General features: G+C 50.7%; 3 protein-coding genes across 3 annotated transcripts; all 3 read left to right on the top strand.

Annotated features, from left to right (window-relative positions):
• Positions 1-23: 23 nt before the first annotated feature.
• On the top strand, positions 24-4,456 carry SAPIO_CDS0717 (Beta-glucan-transporting ATPase; the record flags this gene model as incomplete). The annotated part of the gene is made up of 14 exons (XM_016783432.1): positions 24-137; positions 212-456; positions 556-779; positions 835-1,520; positions 1,700-1,882; positions 1,982-2,162; positions 2,228-2,426; positions 2,484-2,555; positions 2,609-2,659; positions 2,716-2,731; positions 3,074-3,507; positions 3,564-3,644; positions 3,710-3,890; positions 3,965-4,456. 14 exons carry the CDS (start codon positions 24-26, stop codon positions 4,454-4,456), a joined length of 3,159 nt encoding a protein of 1,052 aa, XP_016646198.1.
• Positions 4,457-6,099: 1,643 nt separating this feature from the next.
• SAPIO_CDS0716 (uncharacterized protein) lies at positions 6,100-7,274 on the top strand (the record flags this gene model as incomplete). The annotated part of the gene is made up of 2 exons (XM_016783431.1): positions 6,100-6,458; positions 6,539-7,274. 2 exons carry the CDS (start codon positions 6,100-6,102, stop codon positions 7,272-7,274), a joined length of 1,095 nt encoding a protein of 364 aa, XP_016646197.1.
• A 2,066-nt stretch (positions 7,275-9,340) lies between these two features.
• SAPIO_CDS0715 (putative cellulose binding protein) lies at positions 9,341-10,123 on the top strand (the record flags this gene model as incomplete). The annotated part of the gene is made up of 2 exons (XM_016783430.1): positions 9,341-9,970; positions 10,037-10,123. 2 exons carry the CDS (start codon positions 9,341-9,343, stop codon positions 10,121-10,123), a joined length of 717 nt encoding a protein of 238 aa, XP_016646196.1.
• Between the last annotated feature and the right edge of the window lie 3,526 nt (positions 10,124-13,649).

Here is a 13,649-nt window from a genome sequence, read left to right as displayed (position 1 = left end):
CGGTCATCCCTCGACTTTCCCTTATGGTATTTCGATACGCTCAACCAGTTCTAATCAGCACCGCAATCCGCTCCATGAGCAAGCCATCGTCGCAATCTTCGGAAACAGAATACTCCGTAATTCTGATGGCGGTTATCGTATATGTCGGCTTAGCGGCAAGTCTTGTCAATCCTAGATTTTGCGTGACTCTAGTCGTTAACTTACAATTTAGTTATCCGGGGCATGGTACCAACACCGCCTGAATTTGCTCCGGGTTATGGTTCGAGGTGCTGTTGTCGGTCTCATCAACCACAAGTCCCTGAGTCAACAGTCAGGCGGCTACGACGACGGACGAGCTGTGACGCTGATGAGCGCAGATGCGGATAATGTAACCGAAGCTGCGCCCATGTTCCACGAGGCATGGGCGCAGATCCTCGAGGTTATATTGGGTCTGACGATGCTAGCCCGAGAAGTCGGGTGGGTTTTCCCTGTTCCACTCGTCATCATCTTCTGTAGGTCCTCGTACGTCATCTCCTTCAGTCTCACGCTAATAACTAGTATCAAAGTCTGTTCCAGAATGAGCCGGTACTTGGCCAAAAATCTTCAGACCAAGCAAAAGGCCTGGAATGTGGCTACCCAAAACCGCATTGCGATGACCACATCAATGCTCGCCTCGGTGAAAAGCTTGAAGATGCTTGGGGTTACTGCGTACACTGAATCGCTGATCCAGAACCTGCGACTTCAAGAGCTGGAGATGGCTAGTAAAGTGCGGTGGATGATGCTTGCCTACAATGCAAGTGGTATGTCCTTCCCTTGATCTCTCGTTTTGGGGATCTCATTGCCTGACCATTGCAGCAAATGCCCTTGGGATATTCTCGCCCATCTTGACGCTCGTGCTCTTCGTCATTGTGGCAAGCTTCAGCAGCACAGCACTTGACACGGAGACTGCATTTACGACCACTGCACTTCTCGGATTAGTGACTCACCCTGCAAACATGATCATGACGATTATCCCTAGGGCAGTTGGCTCTTTGGCCGCTTTCGATCGCATCCAGCAGTATCTCTTGCAGCCGCCTCAAAATGATGAAAGAATAACATTGAAGAAGGTCCATGATAGCTCGAGCGACACTTCACCAGCCATCCGCTTCGAGGATGTTACAATTCAAACCAGTCCATCAATGCCTCCGCTCCTCACAAACATCAATCTGGTCATTAACAGAGGGTCGATCGCTATATGCTCCGGATCAGTAGGAAGCGGCAAGACGATGCTGGCCAAGTCCCTCATGGGCGAAGTTTCTCCGGCGCGTGGGGAAATCTCGGTGTCGTCGAAGCGCATAGGCTGGTGTGAACAGTCACCATGGCTGCCAAGTGGCACTCTCAAGGAGGCCGTGTGCGGTTTTTGCCCGGAAGAGCCAGGCTGGTACGAACAGGTTATTCGACTTTGCTGCCTCGACGAAGACCTTTTAACACTCCCCAAAGGAGACCACACTCCGATCGGAAGCCGAGGCTTGAATCTTTCCGGGGGACAACGACAGCGAGTAGTATGTTTCCATCCCCATTCTTCCTCTGGTGCAAAATATCTACCCGACATGCGTTCTTGTTGGAGCCATCGCAGTACCACTCTTAGCTAGAGTAAATTGTGATCTCCGCTCTTACAACAGTCTCTTTGCCTCATCTTCCAAGGTCAGACTGGGAGATTTCTGTACTAACAAACACGCAGGCACTTGCCCGCGCTGTGTATTCCCGTTGCGAGATTGTGGTTTTGGATGACTGCTTTAGTGCCCTCGATGGCAAGACGGAAAGCCGAATCGTGGGGAACCTCCTCGGCCCAACGAGTCTTTTTAGGAAGATGGGGATAACTGTCTTTTTCGCCACCAACTCTTGCAAGTTCAAGACCTTCCCTGTAAAAGGCCGGGACGAGCACTAACTATCATAAACAGCTACGCATTTCCATTTGGCAGACCAGTTAGTCATTCTCGGGAATAATACAATCACGTACCAGGGGACATGGGCGGATTTCACGCAAGACCCAAAACACATTCTCAAAGTTCACATCAACGACACACAGCATAGCACTGCCGAGGAAAAGCCCCAAATGGACAAAACCGTTCAGAGCCAAAGTCTCAAAGTTGCCGATGCCATCTCTGATCTGAACAGGGCAACTGGGGATTTTTCACTTTATGGTAATGGCCCAAGGTCGCTCCATAAACTTATATTTCTTCCGTACTAACTTGACTCCCTGGTATAGATTATTATATTCGGTCCGTTGGCGTTCAGAACTTCCTTCTTCTTCTAGCCTGCACATCGTCATATTCGTTCTTTATCACGTTCCCCCAATATTGGTTGCAAAAGTGGACTGAAGCGCCCATCTCCCAAACGTGGTTTTACGTCGGGGGCTATCTAATTTTATCCCTGCTGGCCTGGGTTTCTACTAATGGTTCGATGTGGTGAGTAACGGCACATTTCACTTATTTCGGACTGCGGCGATACTAAATTTGGAAAAGGTCTACGCATATCCGTATTGCACCAGAGTCTGGAGCTGAACTCCACCGCCGACTTCTTTCAACCATCATCGGGTTCGTGCAGATTGCCCTGCCCGTGGCTGCTGTACTGTACTAATGTAATCCAGGGCTCCATTGCTATACTTTTCGACCACTGACATCGGAGTTATATTGAATCGGTAAGTTGATACAACCATCGTCGCGCATGCCGCATGCTAACTCTTCGCAGATTCAGTCAGGATATGCAGTTGGTTGATACGCACTTGCCACCAGCTTTTCTGTCTATATCGACCCGTGAGATTCCTAAAGTCTTCGCGGACCTTCCCCCGAGCTTTCTAACCTATTTTCAGAGGTCTTCAAGCTTCTAGTACAAACCGTCTTGGTATTCAGTGCACAGAAACTGATGACTCTAACACTACCCCTGTGCGTGGTAATTGTATATCTCATACAAAAGATATATTTGCGCACCTCACGTCAACTACGATTACTTGATCTTGAGTCACAGTCGGCAGTGTATTCAAGTTTCCTCGAGTCGGCATGTGACACTTCTGAATTCGTGAGTGTTTCTTCTTTTCTAACAATGATATTGATAGGTCGAAGGTGTTGCGACAATCCGGGCGTTCGGCTGGGAGAAGCAAGTCGAGCAGGCAAATATCCGCCATCTCGACAAATCCCAACAGCCTGCCTACGTACTCTTCTGTCTTCAGCAGTGGCTGAGGATCGTCCTCGACCTGATGGTAGCCGCCCTAGCAACCAGTCTCATTACTCTCGCTATTTTGATCAGGGGGACGACAACAGCGGGACAGATTGGTATGGCGCTGAACATTGTGCTAGTTGCCAACGGTACTCTGCTTGCACTTGTGACATCTTGGACGAATGTCGAAATATCGCTCGGTGCCATTTCTCGCCTCAAAAGCCTAGAGGCTGAGACGCCGAAGGAGGACAAACCGTACGAGGATTTTATACCTGCTGAGACTTGGTCATCGACCGGAGTTGTCGAGTTCGATGATGTCACGGTGGCATACAAGTAAGATGAAGATTGGTCAACGGCCAGGTTATTTTACAACTAACACGGGACTTTAGCCACGAAGCAGTAGCTCTACAGAATGTCACGATGAAGATTTCCGCAGGTCAACAACTAGTCATTTGTGGTCGGACAGGCAGGTCCGTGGTCTTATAGCGTTTTTCAACACTTCTTCTTCTAGATTCCAGCTGACACTGTTTGACAGCGGGAAGAGCACCCTGTTGCTCACCCTCCTGCGTCTATTGGACGTAAAGTCTGGAACTATCAAGGTTGACGGCCTCGATCTAAGCCTAGTCCCCCGTTCTTTGATCAGGCAGAGATGCTTCATCACAGTTACTCAGGATCTTTTCGTCCTTGCCCAGGCTAGTCTACGCTTCAATCTAGACGTGAGGGAATTCTTGCCGAGTCTCATAACTATTAGTCGTTGAAAAAAGACCACTGACCAACCTGTTCATTCCAGCCTTCTGCTTCTCTCCCTGATGAAGCCATCGTTGCAGCGCTCCAAAAGACCTTCCTGTGGTCACATTTCAACGCAGGGAATGCTGTACCGAGAGAAGCCCACGACATCTTGAACAGCTCCATCGCGTCCTTGCCGCAAATGTCTACCGGTCAGTCACAACTTTTCGCGGCAGCCCGAGCGATTCTTCAACTTCAATCCCTCAACCATGCACGGAGTTCATCGGGGCCCCAACTTGACGGCGGACATATCATGCCGATCTTATTACTGGACGAGGCTACGTCATCCCTTGATCCAGAGGCCGAATCAGCCATCCGCAACATTATTCACCAAGAGTTTACGGAGAAGGGACATACCGTCATTACTATCACGCATAGGTTGAGCGGTATAACTGAGGGTCTGCGGCCGGGCCGGGATATTGTTGCCTTGTTGTCGAAGGGGAGAGTAGAGAGAATTGGCGAGGTGGAGGAGGTCTTGAGCATAGCGGCTCTTTAGATGGAGACATCTCATCCGGACTCGGATTAAAGGGTGTTCATTCAGGCTTCCTTGAACGATATAGCGTACATCTAGGGACGAAATTTTCTTTTCAAGTAGGGCGAGCTGGGTCTAGTTGGTGCTGCGCTTCAGGAGACCGGACATACTACCATATTCGTCGAAGAGGTGCACCATACACACCGAGAAAAGAGTTCCGTTTTCGCGCGGCAAGATAAGTTTATTTACTGGTTTGCTTCCTACCGTGAGTGAAGCTGAAGGCATCTCCTGACAATGATCCTGGTCTGGGGCAGCCGAGGGGGAGTTAAGCAGGCCCGTATACGTTTATATGATCCGCAGTTAACAGCTAATTGAGGTAGAGAAGGATCGTCGTCGGTACGCCCCATTCAGTTTTAGAGAGGAACTCTCAGCCATTAGTAACGCGTCCTCGAGGTTGAACATGATGTTAGTAGAAAAACGAAGCCAAGATTATGACGAGGTGGCAATTCCGGAGACTTTAACGGGGGCCCCATTCATCATCAGTGCCACAGGGCTCCAAGCAGACAGAGCCCGGAAGGACATCCCTGCCCATCGACGCCCGCCTTAACCCTAACATGGAATTATCTAGCCTCTTCATGAGGATGCCAACCCTGTTTGAGTGGGTTTTTTCAGTGGGTCGCTGGTGATCTTGGGATTGAACAAGGAAGGCGGGAGAAAATTGTCATGTATGATCTGCTTACAGCTAGAACATTTGACAACAAAAAGATGCTCCAAGTGTCACGATCAGCGCCACTTGACTATAAGCAGTCTTATATAGCCACTGCACCAACTGTCCTTACAGAAATCTGGAGGGTATCGATAAGTCCCAGTGGATGATAAGCTCTCTCGTCTAATAACATGGGATCGGCTGGATCATGGTGATGACAACAAGTCAGGGGTCAGATTTGACAGCTTCAAGAGGGAATGATTGGCTTGAGCCCGCGCAAGCCACGGTAGAGGGGTTGCATCACACCCACCCTGGGCGAATCCTACGCACAGACACAGAGGGACAGCATGTCAGTGGGACATCCCGATGGATTGGCCCCCTGTTGGGCTGCATAGATTTGAAACCTTTGCACCCTTCAGAGGTATTACTCCCCAATTCCTTAAGATCGGCGGACCCAGAGTCTGGAGGATGATTCACTGGTTTTTTTAAGGCTGCAGGATGAAATCTTGAAGGTGGGTTCTCCCCCATAACATTAATGAAAAGAATAGAGAATGAGATGTGATCGTCCAGATTGTTTGTGTTGCGTTCCACAAACCTAGATCACCCGACCCAAAAAGGCTCCTGGAGGGCCTAGATGGACCTGGGCCGGGCTTGGCATTGAACAAGCTGTGGCTGAGGGTGGTGAGCAGCATGGGGTTGCGACTCTAGGTGCATGATCTCCAGGGACACAAGTGGTCGACTCCTTCTTGTGCTGGGACCGCCAATTGAAAGTCTGTTGGTGGCGCCCTACTATCCTGGGACGAAACAGGGAACATGTACCAATGCCCAGGGATGTCAACACATAATATAAGGTCTACGAATGCTCAATGGCACAAGAAGAGTTCTCTTCGGACGGTGTTGTCCCACCGAGGTGGAAACAGACTCTCCTGGTGGGAATAACAGCCCCCATCGCACGTTCAAAATGTCTCGGCCGACGACTACATACCCGACGGTGACGACCGTCATGCGCGATCCCGACTTCACCTTCTACTTCAACACGTCGAGCTACGTCGTCCAACCACTTACGACAGTCTTCACTGCCCCGGCGGCCTGTGAGTACCCGTTTCCGAGCTCGTTCTCGGGCCCGGCGTCCTGCGTGCCCGAGAACTGGGTATCCGCCGCGCAGGCACCTCTTGGCTATTATTCTCCCGGCATTTGCCCCGCAGGGTATACGGTTGGATGTGACGCGTGGACGAGCTTGAGGATATCGTACTTTGAGATGTCAGGCGTGTCAACCTATCTGCCTAGCGACGGGGAGACGGCAAAACTCTGCATACCAAGGTGAGACTGGGCTAAGGACATTTTGCTTGTATATTTGTGGGGAGCTTGCCTTCTCTAATACATCATTTGGCGCATGGTAGTGGATTTGTATGCGACTCGGATATTATTTACGGCATGTCATGGACCTCGACCGCTACGCGATGGGCCCGAGCCCTTCAAATTCGATGGCACGAAAGCGACCTAATATACCTCGAAACACATCCTCTTTCCCCCGGCGTAGTACCAGCGATACCGGAAACTGCAAAGGAAGGCCCCGGACCTACTGGCACGGAGACTGGAACCGTGCTTCCTGAATCGGACGGAGGGCTGTCCAGAGGAGCTGTGGCGGGAATCTCGATCGGGGCCCTCCTCGGCGCGCTTGTGATCGTCGGTGCTGCATTCCTCCTGTGGAGACGGCGGAAGAAGCCATCGTTAGTTGGATCGCCCGAAGCAGGGTCAACAGCGAGTGCGCCCCTCATGCAAGGCCCACATATGTACGGCCAGATGCCAGTCCCCCAGCAACCCTATTACCAGATGATGGCACCGGCTCCGCAGCCTTACCAAAATGTTTCTCCAGGTCAGGAGCACAGGGCGCGCATGAGCGACTACTCATCCACACCCCCGAGCACGTACTACCAGCCGCAGCCGCAGATGGCACAGATGGCTTACCTGCCGCCCGGTGTACTCCCACCGGCGATGCCACCAGCCTCCACGTCTCCGCCAAATGTGATACCGCGGACGGATTCCACCGCTGCTGAAGCCTCAGCTGTCGCTGAGCCTACTGAATTATCCGGTGTACCGTTTCCCAGAGGTAATCAACATAACCAGATTCGGTGAACCATTTGTTGTTGTTGGTTGGGGGGTTGAATGAGAGGGTCTAGAACCAACGGCGAGAAGTGAAATGCTAAGAGGATATACCCATACACATACTGGCGGCGGAAGTAGCGGGCTGATAAGTTATGACACGTGCTAACAGATGAGAATGTCTCGAGGACCTAGGTTCGGGAGATAGGGTGTAAGATAGTATCAACATCCAAATCAAGTCATTTGATAATTCCATCACTTATGTAGACTAGACCAGGTAGAGTGTTGCTAGGCAGGTGAGAGATGAAGAAGCTGTGATATGAGGAACATTTGGCTGCCGATGTACAGATATCTCCTAATAGGCGAAAAGAGAAAGAAACAAAGGAAAAGAAGCTGAGGAAGAGAGAGACAGGTGGAAGCCCAATGACGCAGCCTCCAGAGTCAACTGTAAGACCGGACCTGGGAAAGAATTACCCAAATAGCTTGGCAAGCGGCACCTTTCAACGATTGACAGGCAGTTTAAGAACGGCGACCCTTCCCTCGTCTCAAATCCTCCCATAAAGACTGCTATTGGTGGCACTTCTATGCCATGAGAGAAATCCCTATGCTCCGGTCGGAGGATAGGGAACCTGTCTATATCCGCGCGACCATAAGAGGTATCAATTGGGTTTGGGAGCCGAACATCGCCCCCGCCGACCCCGCAAACATCTATTTACAGTGACACTTGGGGATAGATGGTGGAGATAACAATAGCGTCTCGGATGCTACGGTGACATAATCACTTTCTACCGAGGAACTCTCCTGTAGCGCTGAAGGAGCCTATGTAGCTATGGCCAGCCAACTTTCGGATGTGCGGGCCTGAACAGCCAAGTTACATTCACTAGAGACAATGGGGACCTAACCCAGTGGCTCAAAACGGGCCCTGGCAGGAATGAGAAGCAGAGCTGTTAAAACGCCGTCCGCAAAGTGAGAATCAATATTCAATCCTTGCCCTTACGAGGTCAATTCTAAGCCCAATTTTGCGCATGAAGCTTGACTACGATGAGAATACATAGCTTCGGAGATACAGACCGCGGTCTTCTGACAACCCCAGCGGAAACAACCACTAGAATGGCACGGCACTTGCAAATTATCACCGGAGTGGTGGTAGCGAAGACGGTTTGATAAATGAAAGCAGACTCGGTAAAGAGGAACATGAATGCGAAGACTATGCAAATCAGATATGACCCCGGCAGACAACCCGTCTCCAGTGGAAGGCTTGGGATGTGGCAGAGCGTCGACAACATAGACAACAAGAAATGCAAATGAAGGATCCATGAAGTGTGGTAGAACCCTGGGGAAAGCTGGGGAACATGCGACATAAACTCAACATCTTGAAGTCGTGGATGCACCATCTCCCACATTTTCACGCGACATGCGAACAGAAATCAAAATGAGGAGGGGACGGCCGGTAATTATCGCAGCGTATCTGGTTTTTTTTTTTTTCCCCTATTCCTTTTTTGATGGGAACCATGGAGAATTGGTCTGCGATCATGGAAATGAAAGGGGCCAGGATTTACTTCGTCGTATCCTAGAAGGAGTTGCATCGTCGTCATCAAGTTCCACGAATGCGGCGCCAGAGATCGGCGAGAATTAATCTATTTCGCGGCTTTTTTACCCGGACTTTGTTCCTCCGTTTGACCCACGCCGAGTCACGGGTTGTCTTGACCATCTTCAATGTCGCCAAGACGTTGCATTGGTCTCCCGCAGAATGCTGTTTGCTCCCACCACACTTCTTCATGTTTGGATCACTGCCACGTACACATTGTTTCCGAGTCTGATGAACTGGTCCTGCGTTACGCTACTGGGCAGAGTCGCAGCCAGGGCGACAAGAGGTTTCAGGAGATTTCACCACCAATAAGCCCATTCCCCATCGCCAAGATGCACACGAGGCCGAAGTGGTCGCCGTCGTGGGGATGTCTCGTCCCCAGATCAATATTTATATCCGCGTGCCTCACCCCGGCACGATCTTCAAGGAAAGAAAACCACCTCAAACCAGCTCAGTAGTACTTGGTTCTTCTTTGGCTTTCTGAGAAACCTTCTCACTACATTCTCACATCATGAAGCTCGCCACCATCCTCTCGGCCGCCGGCCTCGCCAGCGCCCACACCATCTTCTCCTCCCTCGAGGTCAACGGTGTCAACTACGGAATCGGCAACGGCGTCCGCATCCCCTCTTACAACGGTCCCATCGAGGACGTCACCTCCAACTCCCTCGCCTGCAACGGGCCCCCCAACCCCACCTCCCCCACTAACACCGTCATCGACGTCCAAGCCGGCAGCAACGTCACCGCCGTCTGGCGCTACATGCTCAGCTCCACCGGCTCTGCGCCCAACGACATCATGGACAGCTCCCACAAGGGCCCCATCATGGCCTACCTCAAGAAGGTCGGCGACGCCAAGACTGACTCCGGCGTCGGTAACGGCTGGTTCAAGATTCAGGAGTATGGTCTCGACAGTTCTGGTGTTTGGGGTACCGAGAAGATCATCAATGGCCAGGGCCGTCACAGCATCCGCATCCCCGCATGTATCGAGTCAGGCCAGTACCTCCTCCGTGCTGAGATGCTTGCTCTTCATGGTGCTAGCAACTACCCCGGTGCTCAGTTCTACATGGAATGCGCTCAGATAAACGTTGTTGGTGGCTCTGGTTCCAAGACGCCCTCCACCGTTAGCCTGCCCGGCGCGTACTCTGTAAGGATATATCATTCTCCTCCAAACTTATGTTTCTCGTCCTTCAGTTACTGATAAGCGTTGCAGGGTAATGACCCCGGTGTCAAGATCAACATCTGGTACCCTCCTGTCACCAACTACAAGGTCCCCGGACCCAGCGTCTTCACCTGCTAAACGAGATAACCCCTTCATGACCTGGTTTCTAGGGATAATAATGACTAAGAACCTTCTGCAGGGGGATTAGAGGTTATTCCCGGAGGGCACAATGTCGTGGGAGGTGGTTGGGGCCATCGTCGGGGCGGTCAGGGCGGTGGCGACAGCGGTGGCAACCGCCTTCTATTATCGTGTGAGTGAACAACGGCGATAGAGACTATCTTCGTCCAAAGGGGGGGTCATTCACTCCTCTACGGGCTAATCCCATGAGCCATGCACATCAGAACCAGGCTTGGTGTGAAAAACCAGGAGTAGCAGTGTCGGAGGAATGTACTTACTGGTTCATCCCGCAGATCCTGTTGACAACCCAAGCGCTAGCTGACCTCCGCAATCATGGCTAGTTGTACATATAGTAGCCGTCAAAGAGAATTATGCACTTACCGCAGCCTTTTTTTCGATAGTCCTTTTCCATATTGCCACGTTAGCATCGCGGACACTGTAAGAGTATGGACGTGATCTTTCGGTACCTACCGCAGCCTGTTGGACTTGGGTCTGCCGAACCGCAGGAAATCTGCCTTAACGCCCAAGCGGGAATCTGTGTTGAAGAAAAACTTACGGCTCGCTCTATTCCGGCGGACTTCAAAACTGTGTTAGGTAAAACCTTTCCCTCCCTCCAACGCTTTAAATGGGGTGGGTGGTGATGGAGTCACGGAGACTTACAACCAACTCTTCTCGAGGCGCTTCAAGACAAGCCAGGAATATCAGCATTGAAATTGGCTTCCTCTCTACCGAACTCAAATGTCTTGGCGCACGGAGTGATCCGAACAGTGCGAATTCTATTAAAAGCATGCTGCTTTAAGATCAGTGCTATTAGGACCGGATATATGATTTGCCGTGTTCCGATTGCGGGGCCTGGTCCCAGCTGCCTCAACATGTAGGGATGTCCCAGACTAATATTGGGCATGGAATGCCAACTGAATCTCTGCAACTGCTCGCGGACTCAACCAGGGCCGGTTCAGGTGCTGCCACATATTGGGCTCTGCCCTCAAGATGGAAGCGAGCAAATCCGCAAACCATTGCTTGTCCTCGTCGTATCCATACTCGCCGTTGGCAAAAGGATGGATTCGGTTGCTCCGACTACTGCCAAATCGACATCGAGATGCACCAATTGAATGTCACCTCTTCGACTATCCTCTCCTGGATTCAAAGAAGGAGACTCATCTATACGACGCCCTTTCTTATGCATGGGGCTCTTCGGAGAAGATCAGGTCAATATACATAGGCAAAGATACGCTTCCTGTTACCGAAAACCTTCACGTTGCACTTCTACATCTACGTGACCCTATTCTTGAGCGACTGGTATGGGCGGACGCTGTGTGCATCGATCAAACAAACCCTATGGAGAGGAGGTACCAGGTTCAGATGATGGCAATGATTTATGCCAGGGCTAGTCGAGTAGTGGTTTGTCTCGGAGAGGAACAAGACGACAGCGAACAAGCCCTCGACGAGTTGCGTAGAGTAGCGACCGAGGAGCAAAAACTTTCAAAGAGGAACAAAAAAAGAGAGAAGGCAATCCTGGCACTGCTTCAGCGTCCTTGGTTTAGGCGCATGTGGGTAAGAGTACTGACATCTGTGAAGAAGTCAAAGCTGATAGCAATTCGGAATAGGTTCTTCAAGAGGTTGCTGCAGCCCAGCATGTCATAGTCATGTGCGGGTCGACAGAGATTGATGGCTATGTGTTTTGCTCGGGATTAAACTTGTGGAAAGACTGCTACGAAGCTAACCCTGATCTCCGGAGCCTGATACATCCAGTTATGTACCTCATGCGGCACTCATTTCTTCGTCCAAAATGGGCAACGAGAGATGATGGCAAGCTATCTTTGAATATACGGCCTTTGGCGGAGCTTATCGACATGTACCACACACGCGAAGCGACTGATCGCAGAGACAAGGTGTATGCCTTGCTCGCCATGAGCTCCGATGATGCCACAACAAGAGACCTATCTCCAGACTACGAGATTCCGTGGAGTACCCTTCTTGAGAAAGTTGTCAAGTCAGTCCTAAGCGAACGTATATCGCTATTCACTTGGGACAATCAGGATTTGATCGTGATTCAAAGCAAGGGTTGTGTCCTAGGTAATGTCAATTGGGTGGAAAGTGACATCGCCTGGTCTGACAGACAGAGTGTGGAGTTCACCTTGACTTCACCAGAGAATTCAGTTTCCGACCGGGGGTGGAGCTATACCTATACACTTCAGAGCTCCGCGAGGCCTATACAGAAAGGCGATCTCGTCTGCCTTTTCGATGGAACATCCAGACCTACAATACTCAGGCTTTGCAAAGACTTTTGCGTCGTTATTGCAGTAGTAGTCTCATATTCGGAGGATGAGCGGGCTGGGAGCCGAGATTTCCGCTGGGCAGACCTTATAGAATCAGTAAAAGACTTCCCACGTGGTTTTCTTATTGTCTGGGACATGGGACCGCCCTGGAGGGAGCCGATAAGCCAGATAGACTATGAGGTCTTCATGGAAAGCCTGGGGTTGAGCAAAGCACAGATGGGGCTTGAAAGCCTCCCCAACGCGGCCACCAGGTATCTAAACGTTGAACTTATAATTAAAGATACTCAAAGGTATGCCGAAACACTCAATAACAATCTAAAGCAATCTGACAGAAGATAGGGTGCCTAAAAAAGATCGCCAGCCCACGGAAGTCGAACAGCTCAGACAGAGAGTGAATATTTTGGAGGAGGTGATAGCAGAGGTCCGCGTTCTTTTTATTTCAAGGCTTGAAGGCTTTCTGACCCAATTTTTGACGTACAGAGCACCGCGATTGTGATGGAAACGAATAACAAAATTTCGGCCTTTTTTGGCGAGGGGGGAGAAGCTGAAAAACAACTTGAAGCCACCATTGCTAAATTCCAGACTGTATTCCTGACTTAGTCCGGAAATACATATCATAAAGGGAGTGGCATTATTAAAATATTGCTCCCTCTATCCAAGGCTTTGAAAGGTGGGCGTGGTGATAGGGTCGTGGAAACTTACAGCCAATTGCCGTTCGTGGCGCTTCAAGACAATCCAAGCAGGTTAGCATCGAAATACATATCGCAAGAGAAGTAGTGTCATTAAAATATTGCTCCCTCTATCCAAGGCTTTAAAAGACAGGTGTGGTGATGCAGTCGTGGGAGACTTACAGCAACCTGGTCCTCGTGGAACCTCAAGACAGGACAAGCATTGGTTAGCACCAGATCTCAAAGTCGAGAGGGCCGTGTGACTAGCATACATCGGCTGTGCCCATCTGTACACCGCTTCGTCAGTCAAGGTCCGAGGACATCGGCAACGATCAAACATATCATGTCGCGATGTGCTTACCTCAGGGGTTTGAGGAGCCGGTTAGGTGCTCTGCAATTCGGCAATGTCAGCGTAACGGACATCAACGGACGTTCTGAGCGAATACTCACATCGGCCATAATAGCTACTAAGCACCAGAGCCACGGTATTAGCCAAGTCCAGAGAGACCGTAAATGTAACACGCCGCAAGTGTTGGATTC

Source organism: Scedosporium apiospermum, assembly GCF_000732125.1.
Source record: "Scedosporium apiospermum strain IHEM 14462 chromosome Unknown SEQ_SAPIO_0033, whole genome shotgun sequence".
Lineage (NCBI taxonomy): Eukaryota > Fungi > Ascomycota > Sordariomycetes > Microascales > Microascaceae > Scedosporium > Scedosporium apiospermum.
Note: the sequence above shows the minus strand (reverse complement) of the source record. Positions and strands in the feature narration are given on the sequence as shown.